At 44.4% G+C, this 13,990-nt stretch overlaps 1 protein-coding gene across 2 annotated transcripts in view; it reads right to left on the bottom strand.

The window, feature by feature from the left end:
* URB1 (URB1 ribosome biogenesis homolog) overlaps positions 1–13,990 on the bottom strand; it is an 81,101-nt gene that overhangs the window by 51,663 nt on the left and 15,448 nt on the right. For both annotated transcript variants that reach the window (XR_003727897.2, XM_015133032.3), the window contains exons 6-11: positions 12,483–12,568; positions 10,747–10,872; positions 9,595–9,719; positions 5,557–5,752; positions 3,796–3,933; positions 896–1,069 (exon numbers count right to left, since the gene is read on the bottom strand). Coding sequence is in view for 1 of the 2 variants with exons in the window: in XM_015133032.3 (XP_014988518.3) it covers positions 896–1,069; positions 3,796–3,933; positions 5,557–5,752; positions 9,595–9,719; positions 10,747–10,872; positions 12,483–12,568 (845 nt within the window). In the remaining variant the exon portion in view is untranslated. The remainder of the gene's footprint in view (positions 1–895; positions 1,070–3,795; positions 3,934–5,556; positions 5,753–9,594; positions 9,720–10,746; positions 10,873–12,482; positions 12,569–13,990) is intronic.

The raw sequence follows: 13,990 nt of genomic DNA, 5'->3' as shown, positions 1-13,990 counted from the left end.
GTTCAGTGGGGTGACCTCAGCTCACTGCAACCTCCACCTCCCAGGTTCAAGTCATTCTCGTGCCTCAGCCACCTGAGTAGCTGGAACTACAGGCACCCGTCATCACGTCCAGCTAATTTTTTGTATTTTTAGTAGAAGCAGGGTTTCACCAGATGGCCAGGCTGGTCCTCGAACTCCTGACCTCAGGTGATCCACCCATCTTGGCCTCCCAAAATGCTGCGATTACAGGTGTGAGCCACTGCGCCCGACCATGTTCTGCAGTATAATTTCTAGAACTATACACAGCAAAGATTTCGTGAACAGGCAAGTGCTGATCATTAAAACAAACCCCTTAAGCCTCATTCACCTGAGCAAAAGACACGGGGAACAAAGAAAGACTTTCTCAGGAGCAGCTCAGGGAAAGCTGCCCTGTGCGACCGGGGCTCTCAGAGCAGCCAGCCAATTTACAGAAGCTTGGCCTTCAGCCACAGGAAGCAAGCGGGGCTTCCTGAGCCACTGCATCCCTTCTCGCTGGGCCACAGTGTGGTGTGTGTGTGCCTGCAGCCACGGGTGAGGGGTAAGGACACAACCTACCCCTCAACAACATCACACGGCTCCTGATTGAACATGAGGTCCCCACCAGAGCCAGAACTCCTGCGAGAGAACACGTGTATCGTCTAAATTCTTACTCTGCACAAGACTTCTGGATCATGCTCTGTGACATCACTGCCTATAATCACAAGTGGCAGGTCTTCTCAGCTGACCCTCAGCACCCATGCTACCACACTGCCCGCTGGCCCATCCAACCCTGCGGTTCCAAGGACACATCACTTGGCTTCCGCCCTTGAGCTCCCAGAACGGCCTTTTCCACCTGGTGAGGTCTGGAAGGAAAGCCCAAACCCGGATTGGAGCCTACCTTGCTCAGGGCTTCTCTGAAGAGCTGCACGAATTCTTCCATCATCACAGCTGTGTACACGCCTGATTCCTGCCACACCTCTTTATTCAGGCAGTGTTCAACAGTTTTTAATGCCCTCTTCAAAACGACAGAAATAAGGGATAAGGCCGTGTGCCTCACTGAGGTGCTGTCCAACTGGGAAGAAAAAGAGTTAAATGCACAAATGTCTCTAGGATACACTGGTGGACACAGATTTGCTAAGTGTGGGCTTGGCTGGCATTTGCCCCTCCTCAGGTCACTCACAGGGGAAGCTGCATGAAACAGCTGGTCTCTACACTGTGAGAAGAGGCGACCTGGGTACCTTACCCTCCTGATATCCTCTGGGTCTGACCTCAGCAATCGCCAGGAAACGACCACTAATGGCAGCATCCAGCAGTAGTTTCATTTTTATCATCTGCTCTTTGGTAAGCCTTGAGACAACTACTCAGCTACTGTGAATGTTCTCCATTAACAACAGATCTCATCAGAAGCCACTCTGCCACTGTTTTCTTTTTTTTTGAGTCAGGGTCTCACTCTGTCACCCAGGCTGGAGTGCAATGGTGCGATCATAGCTCACTGCAGCCTCAAGCTCCTGGACTCAGGCAATCCTCCCGCCTCATCCTCCCAGGCCCCGGCCCAGACAACTCAAGCAGAATCTGCATTTCACATGATCCCCAGGAGAGCCCTCCAACACTGAGATCTGAGAAGCCCTGGCTGGGACACTGCAGACTGGCGGTGAGGTAGAAACAAAGAGCTTTTCTGGTTTACTTTTAGCTCAGTAACCGCGACACCCCAGAGCCCCAGCATTCCAGTCAGCTGCGGCTTCACTCTGCGTACACTGCACACTAAATCAGGACTACAGGAACTATCCTAAGCCAAGAATGGCCGGCCTCACAATCGCTTCAAAGGCAGGCCCCACACAAGCATGCACACCACACCCAAGGCGCTGGGAGCACAAAGCTCAACCAACAACCCGGGCCCTGCTTCCAAACGCTTTCTTACTTCCTGTTTCTAAAATAGGCTAAAGCTTCTCTTCCTGATTCTAAAATGTATGCTTTAGAAGTTTTTTAGACAAAACCATAAGAAATAAAAAAAAACCCAAACAAACATGATCTAACTCCAGCCCCTGGAGGCACTCGCATCACCGGGTCTCACATAAAAGCAGTCTTGGCTCTCGGAAAGGGCACCTGTGGAGGGAAGGCAAGGCTGGGCTCAGTGGCCCTGGTCCTGGCCCTGCAGGGCATGGCAACAGCCAACAGGGGGAGAGGAGGCTGTGTCCTCTGAGACTCCTTCCTTGGAGCCACTCCGTGCAGGAGCTAGAACACCCCTCTAGGGGCACAAGCCTTTATCCTGAAACAACACTGAGAGGAGGAGGAGACAGGCTTTTCTCTCCCAGCCTACCAGGAGCAAGCTTGGAGGGGAGAGCAAACGCAGCCCACAGGGAAGGCACATCTGGCTGGGTGTGGTGGCTCAGACCTCTAATCCCAACGCTTTGGGAGGTCGAGGTGGGAAAACTGCGTGAGGCCAGGAGTTTGAAACCAGCCTGCGCAACATAGTGAAACCCTGTCTATACACAAAATAAAGATAAGAAAATCAGCTGGGTGTGGCGGTGTGTACCCGTAGTCCCGGCTACTCAGAGGGCTGAGGTGGGAGGAACACTTGAGTCCAAGAGTTTGAGGCTGCAATGAGCTATGATCACACCACTGTACTCCAGCCTAGGCAACAAAATGAGACCCTGTCTCAAAAAAGAAAAAAAATAAATAAATAAATAAAGGAGGTTCATCAAACTAATCCTTTCAATCTGGTTTTCCCGCAAGCCCTTTGAGAAATGCAAATGTCTCCCACGTTAATTAAAACAGTTGGGCAAGCTAGCTGGGTGCCAATTTTGCATACGATGATTTGACAAACACAACACGAGACCCTTCTGCCTACTCCCACACAGTCCTCCTCTCTACTCCTCACCCCATCACCCATGCTCAGCACAAACCCTGGAGGGGTATCAAAAAACAGTGAATCTCACATGGTCTCAGGAGTCCACCCCACTTTACAGTGACTGTGCTCATTCCTACAGGGCCAACCCGCGCCTGTGCAACCCACCACAGCCAACCTGCTCCTCCTGAAGCCACACAATTCAGCCTGCCTAGAAGGACAAAGACACCCCTCCGAATACCTGGCCTCCCCCAGGTACCTCACGCAACTTGGGGTTAGGAGGGGCTGGCAGGGCCCAGGACCCAGGTGTGCCAACAACCCACAGCCATCCACCCACGCCCGTGATGCTGGGGTGAAAGACATGTGAACCCCTCAGAATGTGGTTTCTGAAGGGGCATGGGGACCTTTATAACAAATAATCATGTAAAATTTAAGTATCAATTTCTTCCATGAACATGTCCTCCAAAAATGCCTGAAAACAGCTGGCCTTCAAAGTATATGTTCACCAGGCATCTTAACACCATTCACCTAAACCATAAAAGAAAGAATGTGCTGGGCAAATTTCATTCCTACCATGTCTGGAAATTCTAAACTAATGAGATTTTAATGATGAATTTTCCTTCTTCTGATTTAGACATTCTTTCACCCTCCGGCAGGACTAGAAAGGCTTGGAGGGATGCAGGGGTCCCCGCTGTGTGATGGAGCAGGGCCAAGGACATGAAGTCCAGTGTCCCTAGAAGCAAAGTCTCTTTGCTCCAAGGTCCTTACCCACGTGCGTGGACCTGTCACTCATGGGTTATCTCAAACTACAGCCTCTGTCCTGGAAGCCTCAGAGGCTCCCTAACAAAACACAATCAAACCACATCCAGGCAGGTTCTCAGAATAATCACATCATGTAGCCAGCGAGTTTAGCTGGAGGCAGTTCCAGAAGTGGGGCAACCGCATGGCCTTACGTTTAATGCTTGGGTGAACATGCTCTTATTGCACACCAGGGGCACAGTGGTCACCATCACCATTGCCAGGAGCCGAGGCAAGGGTATAAACTCTCTGGTCTGAAATGCCCGGGAAATCTCCGGCTGAGCCTCATAGATCTAGGAAAAGCAAAAAAGAGATATAGTTGGTGCTGGAAGTAAGTTTCAAACCTGAGACTAGTTGTAGGCACCCGAAGGTGAAGCCATTCAATCAAATAATTATAGCAGTAAAGGTTCGAGACTCCCCACAAGGCAGAGTGGAAGATTAACTCCCCCAAATCTACTTGTCAAAGACAAATGAGGTCAGGACACTGGCTGTTAACAGACAAAGGACCTTCAGAGCAGAACTTGACCTGTGGTCTGCAGAGTCTCTTAAAACCTCTGATGGCAAATCAATCCCCGCTAGAACTACGAATGGTGCTACTTATCAGTTCCGGCTGCCCCTGACAGGCACCTGACAAATGATGTCAGGAAGGCATATCAGGAAGCCATTTTCTCAAAGCTTCCTGACAACCCTTTGGGATAGGGACACTTTACATTTAAACAAAAATATATTCACAGGTGACAAAATTGGAGCTCAGCGAGGTTAGGTAATTTCCCTAAGGCTACATAGCTAGTTAGCAGCCAAGTAAGGACTCAATACTGGGCCTGCAAAGACCACACACTCACCCCTCCCCTGTATCAGATGCAGCTCCCAGTAGGGTGCTGGCCCCGGGACTATCTGTACCAAAATGAGGGGTGGAGTACATCCTCCTTATCCCAAGGTAAATGTGGAGACGGTGCACATAGGCACTCAAGCAGAATAAAAGCTGGTTTTACAGATAATGCCAGGCCCAGGCAGAGGCACAAGAAACAATCCCAGGTATTTTACCACTAGGCAAACCATGAATCAGTGACAGAGAGTTCAAACAAGGCAGGCATTACTGCCAAAGAACTAACAGTAGGTACCTCCATTTGTAAATGGGCAGATGCTGACACCATAATCAAGAGGAAGGTAACGCACATCCACTTAAACCATCAGACCAACGTTCCACAGCTTATTTCAAGTTTTTCTAACTGAAGCAGCAACCTTTAAAAACTATCTGACAAATCAGACATTTCATTTTATTTTGCTTTTTATGAGCTGAGATGGAGAAAAGATAATTAGGCATCTCATCAATCCCAGTCTAACTGTGCTGGGATTTCACTCTAGGCAGAATCTTGATGAACAAGATAAATTGGCTCAAAAGATTCTAAAGGAATAAACTTCAAATTCAGCTCAGTGAAAGGCAAAATGCTATAGAAGATAAGGACACCAAATTTACATGATCTAAAATATCCCTTTTTATCCCTGAAAGGTCTTCATATTGTACAGTTTACCAGATCAGAATGTCTGCCAGTCCCCCAACTCCCTATGCCCCCCTATCTAGCTAAGTGACTTTTTTTTTCTGAGATGGAGTCTCGCTCTGTCACCCAGGCTGGAGTAGAGTGGCGCAATCTTGGCTCACTGCAACCTCCGCCTCCCAGGTTCAAGCAATTCTCCTGCCTCAGGCTCCCAAGTACCTGGGATTACAGGCGCACACCACCACACTCGGTTGACTTTTGCATTTTTAGTAAGAGGCAGGTTTCGTCATGTTGGTCAGGCTGGTCTTAAACTCCTGACCTCAGGTAATTCGCCTGCCTCAGCCTCCCAAAGTGCTGGGATTATAGGCATGAGCCACCATGCCCAGCCTAGCTAACAGACTTTTAAATATGTTTTTTTACCTTGTTTAGTAGTTTGATATTATTTAACCAAGTAGACTTCGCTCGTGGGATAAAGGAAAACGTCACTTCCTTGAAGTATTTGTTCAGTAGGTCCGGGCACACTCTGAGGATGTTCACCACAAGGTCAGCCACCAGCTCATCATCAGCTGCAGTTTTCAAACCCAACAAGAAGTGCAAAAGTGTCAGGTTTCCACCTCTGTTAGAGAAAGAGACATGGGGAGAGGTCAAAGCACCCTGAGAGCTCACGGTGATACAGCTCTGCAGAACTGCCCTCAGTGGACACAGCAATCACAGCCTGGGGCACTTCCCCCAAGACATAAAGTGGGAGTTCTGGGGCCTGGGGCTTCCCGCTCTCCACAGAGGACTTCCCTCCCATCCTCTACTTCTGAGTGGCTGAAAAAGTCTAAGTCTCTGATTGTCCTGCTCCATTTCTTCTTTCCTACTTCCCTCCCTTGAGTTCAATTTGCTTTCTAAAGAAAGGGAAGAACACCGTTCTCTCTCACTCTACCTCAGCCACCTACCAGTCTACCTAGAAGTCAAGGCTACTGAAAAGAAAGGGCAAAACCAGCATGGAGGAATCCAAGCCCCAAACTTCATTTTGAGATTTTACTGACATCCCTCCTCCAGCCACACATGAAAAAGTACTACGTAGGGCTGGCTGCGGTGACTCACGACTGTAATCCCAGCACTTTGGGAGGCCAAGGCGGGAGGATTACCTGAGGTCAGGAGTTCAAGACCAGCTTGGCCAACACAGTGAAACCCTGTCTCTACTAAAAACACACAAAAAATTAGCCAGGTGTGGTGGTGCCCATCTGTAGTCCTAGCTACTCAAGAGGCTGAGGCAGGATAATCGCTTGAACCTGAGAGGTGGAGGCTGCAATGAGCTGAGATTGCACCACTGCACTCCAGCCTGGGCAACAGAGTGAGACTCCATCTGAAAAAAAAAGCACTATGTAAATACATATGTGAGTGTAAATGTAAAAAAATGCAGGTAAGACATTTTTCTCTTGAAAGGGGGACTTCTTTTACTTTTTAAAATGTTTTATTATTTCTTTATTTAGAGATAGGGTCTTGCTCTGTCATCCAGAATGCAGTGGTGTGACCAGGGCTCACTGCAGCCTCGAACTCCTGGATTCAAGTGATCCTCCTGCCTCAGCCTCCTGAGTAGCTGGGACTAGAGGTGCGCACCACCACACCTGGCAATAAAGTTTTTTTATATGAACTGCTCATGAGTTGCTGCATGGTCCAGAGTGCCATCAAATTATTTCTTGACAAGAAATCTGACATGACAGCACAAGGTCCTTGCACGGGCCTTCTGCCTTCCCTGTTTCTAGCTTATTTCAAATTCCCTCATCTTCATTTAGCAGCTGAAAAAAGCTAGGATGGGGAAAAATATTGAAAAGTTGTCTCAAAGTGGACAATCTTCAAAGGTATGAGAAGATAATAAAAGCAGCAGATGAGCCCAGGAGTTCGAGGCTGCAGTGACCTATGACTGCGCCACTGCCTTCCATCCTGAGCAACAGAGCGAGACTCCATCTCAAAAAAAAAAAGTAAGACGCAGGAAAGACCACAGAGACTCAAACTTGCATAAAGGGAGTAAAACCCCAGGATCCACACAGCGAAAGCCCCAGGTAACAAGGCTTCACCTGCCTCAAAGTCTTTTTAGAAAGTACGCCCTTTCCTATCTGCTTGACCCTGGGAAGTCAAAACACCCAGAAAACCCTCAGACTCGGCCTCGTGCATGACACAGCGATGGTTTCTAGGGTCCCCAGTGTCTCATATGCCCCTTATAAATTCGGTAAAACTACAATGCTATAGGACAGCTTTACATATAGTTTTAAAAAGTTTTTTAAAAATCAAATTAGAAAGTATAATTTTGATCAGAAAAACTATCCTTTAAAAAAAGGATATGAAAATATCCTTTCTTAATATGAAAATGTCATGAACAAATATAGTTTGTGCTGTCAAATGAAAAGGATATTAAACCTACAAAGAGTGCTAAAAATACTACACATACTTTAATCAACAACGTAATAAAATGGAGAGCACTAATATTTATGTAGTGCATGATACATGCCAGACACTGCTCTAGGCATTACCACCACCTCTCTACGACAGGCACTACTTTTATTCCCACTTTATAGACGAGATAATGGAGGCAGAGAGGATGCCTAACCCAGTGACGGTCTCAGAGCTAAGTTACAATTGAAGCCCAGCTGCCTGCTGTTAACTTACACCAGGGACTGGCAAAGTAGGGCTCAGCACCTATCACTGTAATTTTATTGGGACACAGGTAAACCTACTTATTTACATCTATGGATGCTTTGGTGGCACAATTGAGTGGTCACAACAGACTGTAGGCTGCCAAGCCTAAAATACAATCTGGCCCTTTGTAGAAAAAGTGTGCCAATCCTTGCTCTATGCTGTAACACCAGTTTTCAGTGAACACCTACTATGTGCCAGGCACTGTCCTAGGGACTGGAGGCCCGTAACAGACCGGCACCTGTTCTCACCACTTCTCACCAATCTGGTAACGAACAAGCAAATAAATAAATCGGCAAACAAATAAACGAACAGTCAGAAGCCTAAGCCAGGCAAAAACACCGTGACAGTGGAGGGACAATTTCAGAAAGGGCTGCTAGGGAAGGCCTCCCTGAAGCGGTGAGGTCTGCAAAGGAACCTGAATGAAATGAGGGAGTGGGCCACATGTCTACTGGGGAACAGGGAACGATGCAATTCAGTGTTCCCAAAGCTTTCTGTTACCATTCACAAACACATCTCCTTCCTTTCCCTTATGCACAAACACTTGTCTTTTGCCCATGGCTTCAAAATTCACATACATCACAGCTTGCTGCAAACAGACGCATACTCACAAGTTGATTCAATACGCCCATCAAATGATCATCTATTTCAGGGGCCTAGTTATGGAGGAAAAATGCTTTAAAAAGAGAGAACAATGCATGCGTTTTAAGCATGGTGTACTATTCTATTCAACTATAAAAGTCTGCTGTTGTGTTTTGGCAGGAAAATGAGCTCATTCTTACTGATGAAAGAAGAAAGAAATGATGTGACAAGTTAAATCACAGTAACCTCAGAATCAAAACATGTACAAAGTCATAAGCAGACAGAAAAATTCCCACCACGTTATTCCATTCTGAAGGAATCACCTGATTTCCTGACTGGCTGAAACTAGAAGTAAATCAAACTGCCTAAATCCTTGTGATATAATGCTATGATAGAATAACAAGGAGTAAAAAATAAATAATTTACAATGACCAGAAAACGTGGCCAATATTTTTATTGTCAAATGGGGAAAAAGCAGATAGGATGAACAGTAGTAAGCTGTTTTTGTTATTAAAAAAAAACTACATGGACCTGTATTATACTACTACAAAAAGAAAGTCTCAAAGAATATAATCAAAACCAGTAGATTTGAACTTTATGTTTCCTTACTGATGAAATGTTATCACAATTGTGAAATATGAAACAAAATATAAAAAATAAAAACAATTTTGAAATCGTGACTCATGGGCAGCCTGTCGAGGACAGGGAGGACTGTTTAGTACCAGTTTGGAGCTAGACTTCCTGGATTCCAATGCAAGCTCTGCCATTTAACCAGGATAAGGGTCTGGACCTCTCTAGAACTACTTTCTTCCTCTGCAAAGTTGGCATAACAATGGCACTTGCATCAGGACTGCTGTGAGGCCCATGTCAGGGCCAACCCTCTCTGTGAAGGCAGACGCCTTTCCTGAACTCCAGCTGACGAACACTGTCTTTAGGTAAACATCTGCAGCACCTCCCTGGGTGAAATATCCCATGACCTAACTAAGTGCTAATAGACAGCTACCCTCAGAACTGCCCCCGAGGACGTGCAACGAGTAGAAGTTCTCTGGGACTACAACTGTTCAACCCTGAAATGAGTTAGATAATGTCCACAGTTCTAGTTCTAACCTACTACAGTTCCACTGGACACTCATGTATGTGGTGACTTCTAAGGAACACACACACCCTGGGGTCCACAAGAGTGTTATAATTTACCTGCCAAAGGTACCCAAAGATGCATCATAAAAATTAATTCCATGCTTGAGTGAACAGCAAAGATCCATCAGGAAGTTATGAACGAGCTCCCGTACCATGGTTTTCCCTGCTTCTTCAGCAGAAACCTATGAAGATTTTTAAAAATTCAATGCAAATCCCAAGCTCATACATCTAAGTAAGAGCTACAGTAAAAACAAGGACAATATCAACTGCCTGATGACAATTTAGAAAACATTTTAAACATCTGGTATCATTCCAAACAGTAAATGAAAACAACAACCAAAGATACACCGATCAAGATAAAAGAATACTCTGAAGAGGGACAAGCTTGAACCTGTATTTTTAAAAGCTTTAAAGTGATCTAATTTCTCTTGTTCATTTGAATAAAATTCCACATTTGGGAGTGTTTTTAGGCAGCCTCCGAGGCTTGCTGCTCTAGAGCATACAAAAACATGTTCAAAACAAGATGACCTGGGCAAGTCTCCAAGATAAAAGGAGGTGAAGTAGTAGACTCTTGAGAGGTGAGTTATTATAACGTTAACAGGAAGTCCGCGCCTTTACTACTCTGGCCAAGTCCATGTTAAGTAACACCCTGAGGGAAATTAAAATATATACTGGCATTGGGTCAGTGTGAGAGCAGCTGTTTCAATTTAGCACATGCGTTAACTAGCACAAAATAAATTACATATGTCAGTAGATGAGGCTCCTAGACATTCAGGATCCTGAAGTTAAAAACAAACAAACAAACAAACAAACAACACGCAACAAGGCTTGAAACTCCAACAACTGGACATGAAAGAATGGAAGGACAGGAAGGCAGAGGTAAAGCAAGAGGAGGAAAAGAGGGCCGGGATGACCCTGCAGGTCTAACAGGCAAATGCTGCAGGGAAAACTAAGATATGGCTCAGCTCAAGGAAATCATGGTTTTCTAAAAGAAAAATATATATATATGTATTAGCATGATTAAGAAATTAGGGGAAAAAATCCTATTGCAATTAGCAGAGGGTTAATACAACCATATAACCACAGTCAAAAGAAACCGATCAAATGAGGGGACTTCAAGTCTGGTGCAGCGTTGAGAATTCTCCCTCTCCCGACCCTGAGGATCAAATTCCAACAACGAGGTCAATGAAAACTAAAAAGGGTCTGCACCTTGACATCTTCCGGGTTCACGTCGGTAATCCCATTCCAGCTGTACAGCGATGCTATGTGGTTCAATAACTGCCCCGTAAAAAAACGCACCTTCTGGGTTTTTGTGATATTTTTATTGTGAACTACCTGAAAACAATAATAAAAACAAATGAAGTTCATGGAATTCAATTACTTTTAAAATGGTGCTCACTGTTTTCTGATCATTATAAAAATAACGCATGCTAGTGGCAGAAAATTTGGTTTAAAAAAAGTAAAAACATAAAAGGGAAGTTCACCAATATTCCCAACCATCCTAGGACACCTAGTTACTATTTTGATACATTTCATTTCAGTCACCACCCACACCCACACAATATATATGTGTATGTAGTAGTTATTTTTTGCCTGAGATTTTATTTATATGTGATTACTTATGAAACATAATCCTTTTCCACATCATTAAAAATCCCTGTAGAACATTTTGGGGGGCTAAATACCATTCTATCCTATGAGTGGACCACCACTTATCTAACCATTCCCCTGGTGTTTACAATTAGTTGTTTCTAAATTCTGGCTATTCTCCACAAAGCCGTGATTAGCATCCTTGAACAAAGCTTTCACTGCATCTGACTTTGGACTTGACTCTGGTTCCTGCAAGTGGAATTGTGGAACAAATTCTCAGCTCCACCCAAACCTACCCCCAGTATCCCTAGGGGTGTGGCCCAGGTATATATATTTCAAATACATTCCCCTAGTGGTTCTGATGCAACTCCCCCAGTTCAGAACCACCATACATCAGGGTCCATGAACATATTTAAGACCTCTGACACATCCTGTCAGAACTGTTATCTTCCATAGGGGATACAACACTTCCTTCTCAAGAAAGTATCTGATTCAAAGCATCCTGGCTAGCACTGAACACTATTGTTTTTAAAAGGCAATGCTATTTTAGTAGGCAAAAAAATCTGTATGTCACTATTTGCATTACTTTAAATTAGGGTTTCTCAACCTCAGCTCCACTGACACTTGGGGCCAGGTAATTGTTTTGGGGGCCGTCCTGAGCATTGCAGGATGTCTGGCAGCATCCCTGCTGTCTCCTCACTAGGCACCCGTTGTACCTCCCCAGTTGTGACAACCCAAAATGTCTTCAGAGTTTGCCAAATGTCCCGTAGAAGGCAAAATTGCCCCCAGTTGAGAATCGCTCTTTAAAATACTTTGAACATAAAGTCCTTTCATGCTTATTAGCCACTTTCATGTGGACTCTGGACAACATGTCATGTCGGGAGGGTCACAGAGTTTTTCTTACTGCTGATTTAAGGTGTTTCTGTGTTAAAGGCAGTGATCCTTTTAGCAAGTTTTCAAATATGGATGAGATGCTTGCAAAAGGCAGAATATGGAACATGACACAAAACAACCTTTTGCTAGCTATGTGAATGAAGTATTATTTATAATTGACAGCCCACGATGATCACTTTGGGTTGCTGTGAAATGTTGACCATCAGCTTTTCTGCTGCTGTAATAAAACAGCAGCCACGTCTGGACGTCACTGGCTGCTTCAGCTATTCCTTAACCTTCTAGTCTCGGGGTATGCTCATCAACAAGAACAAGTTTCTGCTTAAGGAAGAAGTTCCCACTCAACCAATACAACAGTCTACGTAACGTAAGATGTTGTAGCTCTACAGTACTGTAAACACCGGAGAATATCTCCACGCTCGAGGGAAATCAGACAACAGAAACACTGATCACCAAGCACGTACCTTTGTTTTCAGTGTAGATAATAAAATATTGATGGTAGAGATCCTATCTTCCTTTATCCCTGAGCTAAAAATGCAGGGAATAAATTCTGAAAGTAAAAGTTTCAAAGCATTAAATTCAAAAATATTTTGAAAATGAGAATAGACGAGAGAATATTACTGTTTAAGTAGTACAGCAAAGAATGCCTTTTACCTTTTCTTTTTTTTAAGTTTTTCTTTTTTTTTTTTAACTACACAAGTTTCCAGTAGACATAACCACTTCCATGACATAAGAAATCAAGAAGCCAGGCACAGTGGCTCATGCCTGCAAACCCCGCACTATGGGAGGCCAAGAGTTCAAGAACAGCCTGGGCAATATAGCAAGACCCTGTCTCTAAAAAAAATTTTAAAATGATCTGGGTATGGTGGTGCGCACATGTACTCTTACTGTAGTCTTAGCTACCTAGGAGGCTGAGGTGGCAGGATTAGTAGTACCCAGGAGTTTGAGGTTGCAGTAAGCTATGATTGCACCACCACACTCCAACCTAGGCAACAGAGCAAGACAGTGTCTCCAAAAAAACAAAACAAAACAAAAAAAACAAAAAGGAGGAAAGAAAAGAAATCAAGAGCACCTAGAGGTGAACCAATGACAGAACTTTTTAAGAAGTTCAGTAGGTCTTTAGTTCCATTTTGCTTTTCTTTTCTTATATTAAAATTAACTAAATACTATTTGAAAGAGAATGTATGGCATAACAAACTAATAAAATTTCTCGCTTAGACTTGCTGAGATATGTTTAAAGAGAAGGTCATCATTTTTTAAGTTGGCAGTAGAATTTTGGTTGATTTAGTTTGTTGACTTTTTGCTTTCTCTTCCTACTTTTCAATCCCCAGGGAAATAGCCACCAGCGCTTGACACTATCATTATTAATGCAGTGGTGACAGTGGGCAGAAGCAGCAAAGCAATTACAATTTTCCTTGCTCCACACAGGCTTACTGGGCACACAGAATTTCTACAAAAGCAAATTCGTTATTTGTGAAAAAGGAAAAATCAGAAAATACCAGACAAACCAAAAGACTAAGTCAAGGCCTCAGTACCGAGAAGTTAACACTGTTAACATTGTCTGAGTTAACTATTAACTTTCTGATGTATTCATGCTGTTCTATTTGAGTAAAATGAGATCGTACTTTACAGTTTTATAACTCAGTTTACACCTGATCATGTATCACTAAAAAACTTTGAAACCATTAAGTACAGCATTTTTTTTTCTTTTTGAGACAGGGCCTCCCTCTGTCCTCCAAGCTAGAGTGCAGTGGTGCAATCTCGACTTACTGCAGCCTTGACATTCCAGGCTCAAGCAATTCTCCCACCTCAGCCTCCCAAGTAGCTGAGACAATAGGTACACGCCAACACGCCCAGTTAACTTTTGTATTTTTTTCTTCTGGTAGAGACAGAATCTCACTATGTTGCCCAGGACGGTCTCAAGAATTCCTGGGTTCAAGCAATCCTCCCGCCTCCACCTCCCAAAATGCTA

Source organism: Macaca mulatta, chromosome 3 (genome assembly GCF_049350105.2).
Source record: "Macaca mulatta isolate MMU2019108-1 chromosome 3, T2T-MMU8v2.0, whole genome shotgun sequence".
In the NCBI taxonomy this organism is placed as follows: domain Eukaryota; kingdom Metazoa; phylum Chordata; class Mammalia; order Primates; family Cercopithecidae; genus Macaca; species Macaca mulatta.
This window is presented reverse-complemented; position numbering and strand designations above follow the sequence as displayed.